The sequence below is a fragment of the Nylanderia fulva genome, unplaced genomic scaffold (assembly GCF_048542155.1).
Source record: "Nylanderia fulva isolate GAGA-0341 unplaced genomic scaffold, ASM4854215v1 Scaffold45, whole genome shotgun sequence".
Lineage (NCBI taxonomy): Eukaryota > Metazoa > Arthropoda > Insecta > Hymenoptera > Formicidae > Nylanderia > Nylanderia fulva.
In genome coordinates, this window is record NW_028190532.1 from 210,990 (window position 1) to 225,836 (window position 14,847).

Below are 14,847 nucleotides of genomic sequence, written 5' to 3' on the forward strand. Positions count from 1 at the left end.
TCCCGAAACTTCACAATATTGTATAGTATTTTTATGCGTGAAACATAAATCTATGTAAATTAAAACCTGTATCTTCCCTCCTGGGAGGGGGGGGGGCAGGATTCACTGTAATTTTTCCTATTTAAGAGTGACAATTTTAATTTACAGATTTGTGTTTTACACACAAAAGTACACAATATTGTAAAATTTCGCAAAATTGGAAAGGGGCTCTCTACTTCAAATATTACGATATATACATGTTTAAAAATATATATATATTATAAAACATAATAAATATATATAATATACAAATCACTCACAGAAAATAACTTATTAATATACAACTCTTATTACTGCATTGCTTATGTATACTCCGAACATTCGATTAAGAGTGTAATAATAATTAGTGCTTATGTGTAATTTTCTGCCTTGTGTGCATATCTTCACAGAATTTAAAAAATGTAGAAATTTGAATTTGTTTAAGGGATTAGGCAACTGGAGCACGAAATTGATACGAAATAATTTCATTCAAATATTGCAAAATATATGTATAATTTGTTATTATTACTAACTATAATATATCCATATGACAATACGTTGGAGACAGAATAATTTATGCTTGTACAGCAATATGCATAATAAAAAGAATTATGAATGTCGCTGCAAAATTATTAATCAATTACAACACAGTTGCAGTAACATGTAATTTGCAAGACGTAACAAAACTGTTATGAGGAGATATTACGTTGAGATATTCTTTTTTTCTAAAATTGATGTGATATTATATGCTATTATCCAATTATAAAAAGTATATTTTTAAACTGGAAAAAAATCTGTGTTACTAGCACGGGACACGTTCATTAAAATCGAATTGTTTTCTTTCAGTAAAAATGTCATATTTTAATTTATTTTTGTTACGTAATAAATATTAGTAAGAAACATTTTTTTTTGAAGGACCATCAATACTGTGCAACATAATTTTCTATATATATTCTACAAATTGATGAATCAAGTATTAATTATTTTGAATTAATCAAGTAGGTATTAATAGTCACCATATAATAATTTTAATAATTACGTTTTAAATATATCTTGTGTGCGATAAATTTCGATATTAAATTAAGATCAATTTAATTTGAATATTTATCGACAACTTCAATTTTTTTATTCAACTCTATCGCGTAGTTTCTGTGTCGTTCGCGTTTCAACTTTAAATATTTTTAATACGCCAGCATTTCAGAATTTTAATAACCCTGACTCATTTTTTGAAATTTATATTTTTGTAACCGGACAAGTCGAGAATTCGCGGTTAGCTAATTATTTATCCTTCGGACTTGCTGGTGTTGCAATTCGTCGCGACAACAATTATGCGAGCACGCTTTTTTACACACGTGTATGCAACATAGAATCTAGGGAATCCGTCGTGGTTTCGGCATACGCAAGTGAAAGTACACATCGTTGTCTCTCGGCAAATCTTGTCGAAAAGAGTCAAATTTGCTTGTCGAATACACGATTTACATTATGACTCGTGCTACAAATTTGCTGCTGTTTTGTGATTGTTATAATGCTAGGCAAGGCAAACCGGTTGTGTTTATAAATTAAGCATTTCATCACCGTGTATTTCAATAATATGCACCTTTCGCAATATCAATTCTTTAACATTGTTTTTCGGTTCGATCTTTAATCAAAGTTTTTCGGTTAATGTATAAGATGCAAGAACGAGAAAAGTTTCGTCTCTGACTCTATCACTGTGCATACACTAGACTTGACTAGACGATAATAAAGTGGAATGTGACTGAATCCGGCACACACGTTATGTTCATATACGGCTACGAGTATAAACAAACACGAGATCTCCCACCAAATGTACATGACGGTAATCCTCACTTTAATGAACGATTCCAAGCATCGGTTGATTCTTTGTTGATCTATGCAAAAAAGAAAAGAGTGGTATCTTTTCAAAATGGATTTAATATTATTCTAAATTGCTTTACGAAACTTGCTGCAAATTAAATTATCATATTTTATGAAAAAGTAGATTTATATGGTAATTAGACATATATGCCAGTTTTTTTAGGATTACGTTAATATTAAAAAAAGCAAGATATATAATTAACCGAACATGACATTGAAAAATTATTTATAATTAGTTAAGTTTTTATAAAGTCGCTAAATACATATATCATTAATAGAGAAAAAAATTCTTGAGTAAAACCAAAAGATATATGTAAAAAAAATAATTTATTTACATTAAACTAACGAAATAAAACACGGTTTTTTCGAGACATATCGATTCTAAGAGCGGGTTATAAATTGCAAACGCTCTCATTTTTATTCTGCTGATTTTATTTAATCGTTATGTTATATCATATTTCGCAGCGACAAGAGATCGACATATAAAGTCTTGGAAGGATAGTAGCACAACTTTTCTGCATAAAAGATGATTATGACATCATTCTACGAACTCGCGCGAGGCTGTGGTTAAAGGAAAAAGGAATTACATCTCGAGCCGGATGCACAAATATATAAAAAAAGGTGCTCAACTTTCCGGTTGGTGAACGCAGATATGTTCTTTTCTCGAAAAAGAAGAAAAGAACATATAACGCATCTTTTCGTGAACGTTATTTTGTTCTGTCGAGCACGTCTTGAAGCGGAACTAATTTCGATATCTATAAAATCGCGATGGAATGTCCAAACAAGTCATTCTTCCTAAATGTTTATTCCCATGACACGTCGCCATTATTAACATACATATATATATGTTGCATAATATGATTAAACTCCAGGAGATTTTGTGTTATATTTTTTCTTCCGTAAATATCGTGCGAATTGTGTAATCCCAAACGAGTGATGAAAAATAAAGATATAAATATACAATAATTTTGAATTTTATTTTAATATATAAATTTATTTTAATATGTAAAATTACGTTTACATATAAAAGTCATAATTTATTGTTAGACATATGTATGCCAGCTTATTTTAGGATTGCATTAATATTATGAGATATAGAATTATTCGAACATGACATTGAAAAATTATTTATAATTAGTCAAAATTTTATTAAAGTCGCTAGATACATATATATCACTAATAGAGCAAAAAATTCTCGAGTAAAATCAAACTTTATAAACTTAGGCAGGCACTTTGTGCATATACGCAAGCTATATTAGTCCGACCTTTGCATAAATAATGCCGTCGATTGCGTAAAGAGACGAAAAAATATCAAATGTGTAACGTTGCATTTCTTATTTTTTTCATTTATTGTAAATAAAAATACTTCGATTATATAGACATTTCCCCTCAGATCACTATTACAACTGCTTCGGTCATTTTATGTATATACCTATATTTAGTTTGGATTTAGTCTTTAAAGTTAAATATCTTCAATATTTTCAATATTACCATATAATATGTTCCAAGAACATATTGTCATTTCCTGTCGAACTCATATAGTTGTGAAATATATTCAGCATATTCAATTTGCTTCGTAATGTATGGAAACCTGTTGTAATACACGCTAATTGCAATTACACATGTCTAATTAAGAAACTGATGTATGCAGAATTCATATATACGATCATTAAATATGTATATGTAGTCAATACTTATTATTTTAGTTGAATAGTACTACGCGGTTATAAGATCGAGTTTCAGCTTATATAAATTCAATTAATACTGATGAACCATATATTATTCAAGCGATAAAGAACACAGTAAGAAAAAAATACGTCTTACGTATATTCTAAATATGTATAATATACGCAGAGAGAATTTTCCTTCAGAATTTATCCTGAAAATCATGGTAATCATGAGACAATATGATATTGGAAGAATTTTATTATTTTATTTTTTTTAAGAGTTTCTTTGATTAATATTTGCCACAATGGAAAATATTAATATATACATAATAAGATAGAAACAATGTTCGATTAATTTTACCCCGTACATACATAGTAAAATTTACTATGTCCATATTAATATTTTTATTGTGGTAAATATTAATATTAGAGAAATTTTTATAAAATTCTTCTAACATCATATTGCCCCACGATTACTGTGATTTTCAGGGCAAATTCTAAGAGAAAATTCTCTCCGTGATATACATAAAGTACAGTTGTAATTGCAAATTGCGAATGTGAGTAATATCGACGAAGACTAAATCAGAGATATTTGATTACACGCAATAAGGCAAAAATTTCGACATTTTGAGGAATTGAAATGATAAATTAAATTGAACGGGATATTAACGGGATCGAACGGGATTTGTCTTGCGTGTAACATATAAATTTGATGCTGGCTAATAAAAACATCACGGTGTATGTCCCCTCCTCGATCAGTCCTCCTTTCTAGATCCATCACCGGATATCGGCATTCACTGCATCTCCTATTCCCGCGAGAGGAACGGCCAGGTACGTTCGCCAGGTGCGCGGTCGATTCGTCGCTCCCACCTTCGACTCGGCGGTCGTTTATCCCTAGTCTGTTCCTTCCTTTTCTCCTTTTTCGCAGCATTTTTCCTCCTCGCGGCCAGAACACCGCGCGCGATATCTCGTCGTATGCGCGCAGAGAGGGAAAGTTCTCTACAGTATCTGCAGTGGTACCGGACAGTCGCGGTCAACAGGATCGTGAGATTCGGACGCTCGCGCGAAGTGCCGCAAGGTGAACGAGTCGTGTATAGTGCACAATATGTGATGGTCCCCTATATTGGGTAATTTTTTTTGACGTCGCAAAAAATATTGCGTATTATATATATCCACCGGGGATCGAGATTCTTTTGATTCGGCATATACTGTTGCCATTGACGTGATATCGCGATTTACACGATAGTGTTTCAAGGACAGAGTTGGTACCGGTTGCCGAAAGGTGCCCGTGTCGCGTACGATATGCATATCTCCATACGTGCGATAAGTGTGATTTCCTAAAATCGTGGTGCTAAAATCGGCGGCGTGTGCAACGAACGGTTAATCAGATATCGAGGCGGCTGTTGCATGCGCGTCGATCGGAGAACAGGATCAAACAGCGGCCGAGCAAGGAAGGGTAGAAGGATTTGCACGGCGCGATTCGCGTGACTTCGAGAAGAAGATCGGTCTCTCCGGTGCGCGATCACGAAAATCGGTTTTCCGTGACGCGCGTTTAACGGGAACGCAGAGTGCGCATAGAGCCGCAGGAAGTGCTCCAGTTTTGTTTGAGATTTGCAACGCGCGCGCGCGCGCGCGCGAGCGGGCGCGCGAGTGCTCGGAGAAAGGCGCAGAGTCCGACGATTAGGCGGAAATTCCGGTTAGATTCCTTCGAGCTCTTGTGGAACCGGGCGGTAGAATTCCCGTGAAAGCGAGCAAGTGAAGAGAGCACAAAGTGCGCCAAGTAGAGTGCCGCCGCGTTCGCGGCAGATTTGTTTCCAAGGGAGATTTCAACGCGTGTGTAAGGCGGATTCACCGGATATCGATTCGCGCCTACTCGTAGGTAAGAACATCATTTACACATAATACACCTTTATTAGCGACCCAGCAATATGGGTGTAATAAAACATCATGTATCGTGGGATATTTGTCAAAGTTATAGCTAATCTTCCTCATCACAATTAGTCGAAATAAAATGTTTCATGTTTACAAAGCACTGGGGTATCGTATTATCTAAATATATAATTGTATTATCTAAATATATAAATAATGCAAATACTATTAAGTACCTTTTAAACAATAACGTATCTTTTTTCAATAAATATTACATATATACAATAATTTTATTATAAATTCAAGAAATAAAATTCTCTTCTAAGATTATTTGAAAACTCTTCATTAGTTATGCTATAAAATATCAAATATGTAGTATAGAAGCGATTAACTGTTTTCGAGATCTATAATGAAGAGTTTTCAAGTAATCTTAGAAGAGGATTTTATTTCTTGCATTTATAATAAAATTATTGTATATGTAATATTTATTGAAAAAAGATAAATTATTGTTTAAAAGGTATTTAATAGTATTTGCATTATTTATATAAAAATAAACTAAATATCGGTTTATCATACTACAGAAATCTAAATAAGGATGTTTAAACCAAAATGAACCGTTAGACGTAGTTAGGTATTTGTGCTTCTGAAGATAATCAATCTTTGATTGAGGTAGACTTGAGTAAAAGTTGAAATCTTTGTTGTCGATGATAGTTTTTAAATGTTATGAGTGATATATTTTAAATATTATATAACGTAAACATCTACTATTCTTATATAAGAATTTTTCTACTAATTTTCTAATATTTTTTTAAATAAACATACTAATTGGAAGAAAAATAGCATTATATAAAACTGTTTATTGTTATTTATTGAGAAAGATATTATATGCATTATATAAATAGAATGTTGTTATGTCAGTTTTTGAAATTAATAGAGAACACATTGGACACATATATATAGAACACGAGGAAAACTAAAAGACTTCATTTTAATATCATTATGATAATTAGAAGTTTTATAATATAATTTAATATAAAAAGATATTACCTTGCTTTATAACACTGAAAAAATGGTTAATTTGACTAAATTGTTCAACTAAATACTATTTTGTTAATTGAACATAAGAAATATTTAAAATAAATATAACATATTAAATCTAAGCAAAACGTATATTTAACTTAAATACTTATATATGTTCAATTAAAAAATAGTAAATTACCTGAACAATTTAGTTATAACAGCGAATTCGATTGGATGCACTAGTGCACACTGAATGCATGTAAAGGTTTATCACACACAAGTTCACAATGATACAAGTAATTAAAAAAGGAAAATAATTAATTGTAAGAGCTATTATTATTGTTGTTCAATGTGAATAATGATAATAATAGCTCTTACTAATAATTATTTTAATTTTTTAATTACTGAAGTCATTGTAAAATTGTGTGCGATAACCTTTATGTGCACTCAGTGTGCACTAGTGCATCCAACCGAATTTGCTATATTTATATATAGTTAATATTTTTTTTAGTGTACGAATTATAAGTGATATTCCAAGTAATATAATTTTGATAAATGCAATATTCCAAATATATATCATCTTATAGATTTTTTGTCATTGATAAATATATAAATTGTATATACATTTCTTCTCGAAATATCAACTATTCAATGTTACATGCAGTTTCTAGAAGCTACATATAGTTATAAAAATTGTTTGCTAATAATTAACTATTTGTATCGAGATAATAAGTTGCTCTCTCCTGTCACATTAAACATTCTCCAATTATGATATCAAGTTCGTTGAAAATATTCATTATCACATCTACGAGATTAAATACATAACTTTCGCCACTAAACAAAAAATTTCAACGAAATGAGTTAATGAATACAAGCGTTAAATGAGTATTTCCGATTGATATGTTTCGTCCAAGTTCACGACACACATTTCAAGTTACAAAATGTATACAACGTATTTAATTTTGCGTAATTCGACCCATTAACCTTGAATAATGCGTTTATGCATCTGCAATTACAATTGTAAAGGAATTTTTATTTTAAAGTGTATTTTTATTTTATTCAATTTTTTGCTAAAATTAAATATCAAAATTATACGTGATTGTTTAAACATAGTTATACAATCATTATTAATAGTTATACAACTTGCAATTAGAAAAAATACTCATGAATAACAATTTTCATGAATAGTAAATAATGCTATTTTATATCATAAATTTTCACAAGCTTGATAATATATATCTAACATAAGCTTCTTTACTATTTTCCACACTACGCTGTGTCAGATAATAGCAAATGTAAGATAATGACGTGTTTCAAAGAAGCTGTTGATTACTGTCAGTATAATTGTGCGGTTGCATTTATAATTTTTTTGTAGATTTGTAATCTTCCAGGAGTCTTTTTCTTACTTTAATCGTGGGAATGTGTAAAAAAATTTTACATTTCTTGATATCGGGTTTATTTAAACGGTGTCATACAAGACTGTAATAATCGGAATTTTGTAACGAGAAATAATTTGTATCTTGACATCGATAAGTAGTTATACAATTTGATATAACTCGAGATTTCGAGTTCTTATTCGAGTTTTTGTAGTCGTTAGTGGTATAACGAAATTACTTAAATATTAATATCAATTTTCTCTACTCCATCGTTTTATACGATAATAACGCGATATAATTTCCGCGTTCTCTTGTAATCAGGTTCTTTACGAAAGAAAGTAGTTAAGCAATATATCTGCAACTAATTGACGCGTTCAAAAAGTACATGCGTTATGATGTAAACTGCGTGCTTTCCCGCAATTAAACACTATGAAAGTTATTTACGCAACTAGTTAGGGAACGTTAATTCGCATACAAGTTTAAAAGTGTCAAAGAAGATCAGAAACGAAACATTCAAACTGTTAAAAATTACAGACGATATTAAAAGAGAGATACAACGCGCGTTGAAAGAATTTTTTTAAAATATATTAATAAAGAAGAATATATTCGCGGAAAAATATATATTAGTATTTCTTAAAAATAAATTTGAGCTTTTCATCTTCTTTAAAAGAACTTATGTTGAAAAATAAGCTATTTTTTTGAATCGCGAAGGTCAATATTATTCACAATATTGCCTGTTTTGTTTTTCCGTTTGTATACAAAGATAATTGTCAGACAATTCTCTTCCTTTGACACGAAAATAATTGTGAAACAGTTGGTCGTGATTAGTATTATACCGAAAGAACGACATATAAATGTTCTCAATAACGTTCATGGAGATTGCTTATGAACGTAATCACCGCTAGCATAATCAGCTGTGCTCTCAGTTATTTCTACGAGCGATTGAAATTGTTAGATTCACGGTCCATTTAAAAGAATGTCGGAAAGTTGTGTCAATACGGTCTCGAATGTGGGATGGACACAGAGACTTTCTCCCGACGCTTTCTCCGGGCGGAGGTTCGCGATCAAGGAGATATTTCATCGCCCGAATCTTTGGAGATATTTATGATCATAGAAAGCCGCATCTACTTTATTCTGTAATAATATTGCGAAATTCGTAAGAGCGCCTCGTTAAGTAAACTTTCCGCGTCGCGCGTTTCGCGAATCCTCGCAAGATCTTTACGAATCGTGACCGAATCTAGTTTAAATATCATAAATATGAAGATACCAAAATCTAGATAAAAATATTCTGCCATTAACAAATATGCCACATATATTTCACTGTTAACTCTCTCGATGACTAATACTGAACTTGTAGAATTGACAGTACAATCTCTTTCTACAGGGAAATGCCTGCGTTGAAGCTCTTTGGGCGAAAATGGTTGGCCGCAACCGACGACCTTGTGTATCCAGGCTTGTTCGAATTATTTATTCGTATTGTATGGTAAGTATTGTCATTAGACTGCAAGTAATCAGTTGACTAATCGTCGGAATATTATTGTATAGAATATTATAGAATAGAAAGCAGTGTTAGGTAGTATCTAGATACATTTTGTGTATCTGAGATATATTCGAATTGAAGTATCTATATCTGCGTATCTAGATACAAAACATGATATCTGAATTGCTTTTTTCAGATACATTTGCAGATACATTTTCACATATTTTTTAAATAGCCCGATTCTTTAAATTTTTAAACGATCAAGACTGCAAGTTATTAACATATCGTCATCAACACCGGTCGAGCGATTATTAAGCATTGGTCAAATTTTAGTACCATGGCGAAATAGTTTGAGTGACAATATCTTTGAGGCATTTTTTACGTGTTAAGACTAACAAATAAAGTCGTAATATAAACAAAAATATGAATAAAGATAAAAGAATTATTCAGTACATTTTGTACATATTACAATTATTATGATAAAATATAATTTACAAGTATATATCTGATATGTATCTGAGATACTTTTAAGTATCTGAGTATCTGTATCTACGTACATTTTAATTTATGTATCTGTATCTGTATCTAGATATATTTTTTACACGTATCCGTATTTGTATTGAGATACATTTTAAGTGTATCTTACCCATCACTGATAGAAAGCCGCATATACCTGATACGAATTATTAATTTAAAAACCACATTCTGTCAGAAATCAAGTCGATTAAGGTGCAATAATTTCGATGAAAAATTTAACGAGATCTCGCTTTTAGATACGAACTTTCGGCATTTTTGAATTTCTTCTTAATGTGAAATTGTTGCATATCGCTCGATCGAAATCGCACGGATCATTTTGTTAGTTTGTTTCTCGTAATCGACTATGCGTTTTACAGGTTGATTCTTATAGGGATCGCCTGCGTAAGGTATTACGACGATACGTGGAATTGTCGGTTGGGAGGTGAATTAGTGCGCGTGTATCTTCTCGGCGAAGCGGTCATGCTCAGCATCGTCACGCTCTTGATACTCGTTATCATTAGGCATAGCGCGAGAGGGACTATCATGGATACGCATGCCCGACGATACGTCGAACCGCTTCTAATAATCAAGTAAGCAATAAATAAACTAGCGTCACGTCAGCCAGCTTTCTAAGCCAACCTTCATATAAAGGTGCACATAAAAGAAATTTTATATACTTTTGTCGCATTATTTTTTTTAACAGCAAATGTTCGATTTTTTTTTATCAGAAAATAGAAGTTGCCATTTTGTTTATCGTAATTTATATATTCTTATAACTAAATTTTATAAATTTTATTAAATGTTAATTTGGTCGAAAATGAATAATTTTCTCATATATTTTTTCTCTCGAACGTATATTTGTTAAAATTCTTTTATTTTTCATCACTAATTACACAAAAATTATAATCGAATTTACATAGAATACAAATCTGATTGCACAAAGAAAAGCAAAAAATGCATCCTGTGTATAAACAGACATTGAAAAAAAAATTCAAATTGTTACGAGCAATTTTCTATTATTTTGCTATGTTATGTAAAGATGCAATTTTCTCATGAAACAAACTACAGTACCAATAACATGCAAATATGTATAAATATATGTAAATTATAAAATATGCCAAAGTACAGCAGTTTAATATGTACATAAATTCTCTTTTTCTCTCTAAATATATCTATATACATACATACAATATATTGCCAATATAATTATTTTGCTTCTAATTATACGATCGATTAGAATATATCAATCTTAATTTTATATTATTGCAATATTATAAACATCTACTAATTGTCACTAATATAAAACAATTTCAATGTAAAAAAAAAAAACCTTTTTTAAATTTAATTCAGGATATCTATGCTGCTACCGGAAATCGGATGGAATGTCCTAGGCACCATGTGGATTTTCGGACAAAGCGTAGAATGCAATCATGCATCCTATTCCATTACCGTCGTTGAAGCCCTGGTGTTCTTCGACTGGATCCTGATCGGTCTCAGCATTTTCGGTCTCGCTCTGGTGTTCGACCCGATCGGTTCCCTGGAGAGACGACAGTTGGAGAGTTCCGTGGAGCACGGCAAGATCTCGCGCATCTGGCTACGCAGATTCAAATTCCTGTGGTGGATGCGCAAGGACGAGAGCGCGAGCGAGACCTTTCAACATGTCGCTGGTGAGACATAGGTACGGCTGACCTACGAAGAGGTCCTGCCGCATGCCGGAAACTGGAACGCGGGCCAAATCGCGAAACCCGGAGCGCAAAAGAGTCGTCCGGGATGCTCGACGATAAATCAAATCGCTAATCTCTGTTCTAGTTTGGGCGCCGGTGGGATTCTCTTCTCGACGCGCATCGCTCTCTCATCCATCGCTCTTTTAAAGATAGCGATTACGCGATCACTTCGTAACATACGCAATTACCTCGATATGTAAGAGGAAATGAATTTTAATTCGCAGTAAAGTTACGAAAGCATTTTAAATATTGAAGGATTGCGCTGATAGTTATTGATAATTAATCTGCACATCTTAAAATTAATGTCTGTAATTATAAGAGAAATTAAGAGAGAGAGAGAGAGAGAGAGAGAGAGAGAGAGAGAGAGAAAGAGAGAGGAAACAGAGAGAGAACAGTTTATCTATTTTTTAAATATAATTTCTTGATATTTTTAAATTTTGTGCTAATAGAAATATTTTCGTAGGTCTTTTAAGTGCATTATTCCGCGGTACCAATTTGGTCCCTTCGGACGTAATAGCGGGATGCATCTTACTGAGAGTCCGACAGAAACGAGAAACTCATGAATTGCGAAAGTTAAACCTAATCACGCGCCCAAAATATACTTCAGGTACGTTATTTACATCAGAAAGAATATGACATATATATCACAAATGTCAATATTTGTTGATTATCAAATATTTGCTGCCTATATTTTTTTAGACAGCAGCGCGATCTTTTCGGACACACCTAGTTGGATGTCCTTGGAAGCTGCTCATCACTACCTGCAATTATCGATCGCTTCTTACGGCTGGCTCTTTGTAATATATCAGCATCTATGTACTGGATGTTTTCGTTTAATACGGGGCATGACGTGCTGCGCTTGTTTCCGGTAAAAGAATATAATATAAAAAATTATATGATTTTATTATAATCAATTATAATATAAAATATTTATTTCATATATATATATATATATATATATATATATATATGTGTAATTATAAAATAATTATTACTACTATGAGATAATGTATATAGTTATATATACATATATATAATAATTATTTTATAATAATATGAAAATTAATTTTATAATATTAAAAAAATATATATATGTATATATTTTTTTTAGACGAAAGCGTAACATTATTCTAGATGATAATTGTTGTCTCTGTTATCTTTCTGGCATTAAATATCTATCGAAGCTGCCCGAGGAGGATATTTTATTCGCTTCTCTAAAGAATCATTTATGCGAAGTTGGTATATTGCTCTTAAACTCTTTCTACGCTCCTGTGTCTGACGTTTTTTAGTATTAATCTTTGAAATCTTGTAGATACCGTTCTGCGTAATTGCGGATCACAAAACTGCTAGTATCGTCATAACTATACGAGGATCGTTATCCTTGCGAGATTTAATCACTGATATTGCAGCTGCGTCCGATACATTCGAATGTCCTGGCGTTCCTCCAGATAGCACAGTTAGTTTAATTGCTCTATTTTCTTCGCACAGATACATGAAAGTAATTCGATCCTAAATTCTAAATCGAAGGAAAATTTATAGGCACATAAAGGCATGATAATAGGAGTGAAAGTAATCATGAAGCAATTGGAAAACTATAAAGTTCTGGAAAGAGCGTTTGCCACATATCCCAATTACAATCTAACAATCACAGGTAAATATGTTCATACTTTTAATAAAGTTAAAAATTTCGTAATGAAATAATGCGCATTATTTTTTATAGGTCATAGTTTAGGAGCCGGTTTAGCGATTCTTTTGGGATTATTGATACGTCCCCGTTATCCGGATTTGAGAGTCTATGCTTTTGCTACGCCTGGTAATTGCTTGTTTATATAATTAATGTTATACGATAACTCTACTTATTAAAAATATAATTATTAAAATTGCTAATTTTGTTAATTTCGCAAACATTAACTTAATTAATAATCTTTAATTTAATCTACCGAAAAGCTGGGCTACTTAGCAGAGATGCTGCCAGGATCACGGAAGAGTTTGCGTTGACCATTGGACTCGGTGATGATCTTGTAATGAGACTCAGCGTGGACAGTATAGAAAATTTAAGGACTTCATTATTGACAACTCTTCGGGCTTGTCGATTACCTAAGGTATTTTAATGGGAATACGTAATTCTCAAAAATTTGGAATATATCCAGATAAAATTAAACTCTATTCTAATACAAAAAAATATTTTATCTTTAGTACAGAGTGGTTCTGAATGGATTTGGATACGCTTTGTTTGGAGTTCCTGAGAATGATTTGAGTAAAACGTGGACCAACTATAATATAATTAGCACAATTCCGGGCCAATCACCTTTACTTGCCAAGTCTAGTGACGCGGTTAGACAAAAATATATTTATAAAAATTCAGAAATTATATATAAATACTACATTTCGTATGCATATGTGAATTTACGAGTATGTTGCATCTATTTTTTTGCAGGATAATAAAATTATAGAACGTGACATAACGAAAAGAAGATATTCGAAAGAACAATTGTTTAATGCTGGCCGTATTCTTCATATAACAAGATGCAAGCTAGAAAAAACGGAGAGAAAGAGGTGCATTGCTCTTATTTATTATTTTGTTATTTGAATAATGATTTTTTACAAGGAATTTCATCTAAAGTATATGCATATATATATATATATATATATATATGTGTGTGTGTGTGTGTACATCAATATCTATATAATTATACAAAAATAAATATATATTTTTTTAGATATATTGATGTATATACTTTAGATAGAATTCTCTAAAAAATATATTTTAAGTGTAGATGCAAATGTTTTTAATGAAAATTAATCGAAGGAAAAAGTTTTCCAAGATTTTATATAATATTGATAATTTATATTTATATTTATATTTTTATATATTATATTTATATTCGTATATTATAGCAAGAAACAGCTCGCGAAAGAAAGGAAATACGAGATGCGATGGGCGCAAGCAGAAGAATTTACGAAATTATCAGTGATGCCACGTATGCTTCTAGACCATCTGCCAGAAAACATAGAACTGGCATTAGCCACGTTATTGGAGCAACAAAATGATATACCCTTTTACTTCGATCCTTAGTATAATCTAATAAAATGATTTTATAATTTTAATAAAAAAAAATTAAAAAATTATCCCGAGGATATATATATATACTTCCTTGAAAAAATTGATTTATCAATAATATACTTCTTTTACAATAACATATGCATAAAATAGAAAAAAAATTATAAAAATATGTAGCTGCATAGCAATTACATTGAATGTAATTTAGAAATTGCACAATAAGAAATTGTTTGACATCAGA

At 31.5% G+C, this 14,847-nt stretch overlaps 1 protein-coding gene across 1 annotated transcript; it reads left to right on the forward strand.

The window, feature by feature from the left end:
* The first annotated feature begins 4,458 nt into the window (after window positions 1-4,458).
* On the forward strand, window positions 4,459-14,674 carry LOC114933239 (diacylglycerol lipase-beta). Its single transcript, XM_085486597.1, has 14 exons — window positions 4,459-5,439; window positions 9,210-9,308; window positions 10,199-10,411; window positions 11,172-11,488; window positions 12,009-12,152; window positions 12,245-12,413; window positions 12,657-12,780; window positions 12,858-13,001; window positions 13,085-13,196; window positions 13,266-13,358; window positions 13,493-13,647; window positions 13,742-13,879; window positions 13,983-14,101; window positions 14,444-14,674. Exons 2-14 carry the CDS (start codon window positions 9,214-9,216, stop codon window positions 14,619-14,621), a joined length of 2,001 nt encoding a protein of 666 aa, XP_085342723.1. The 5' UTR covers window positions 4,459-5,439; window positions 9,210-9,213; the 3' UTR covers window positions 14,622-14,674.
* The last annotated feature ends 173 nt before the right edge of the window (window positions 14,675-14,847 follow it).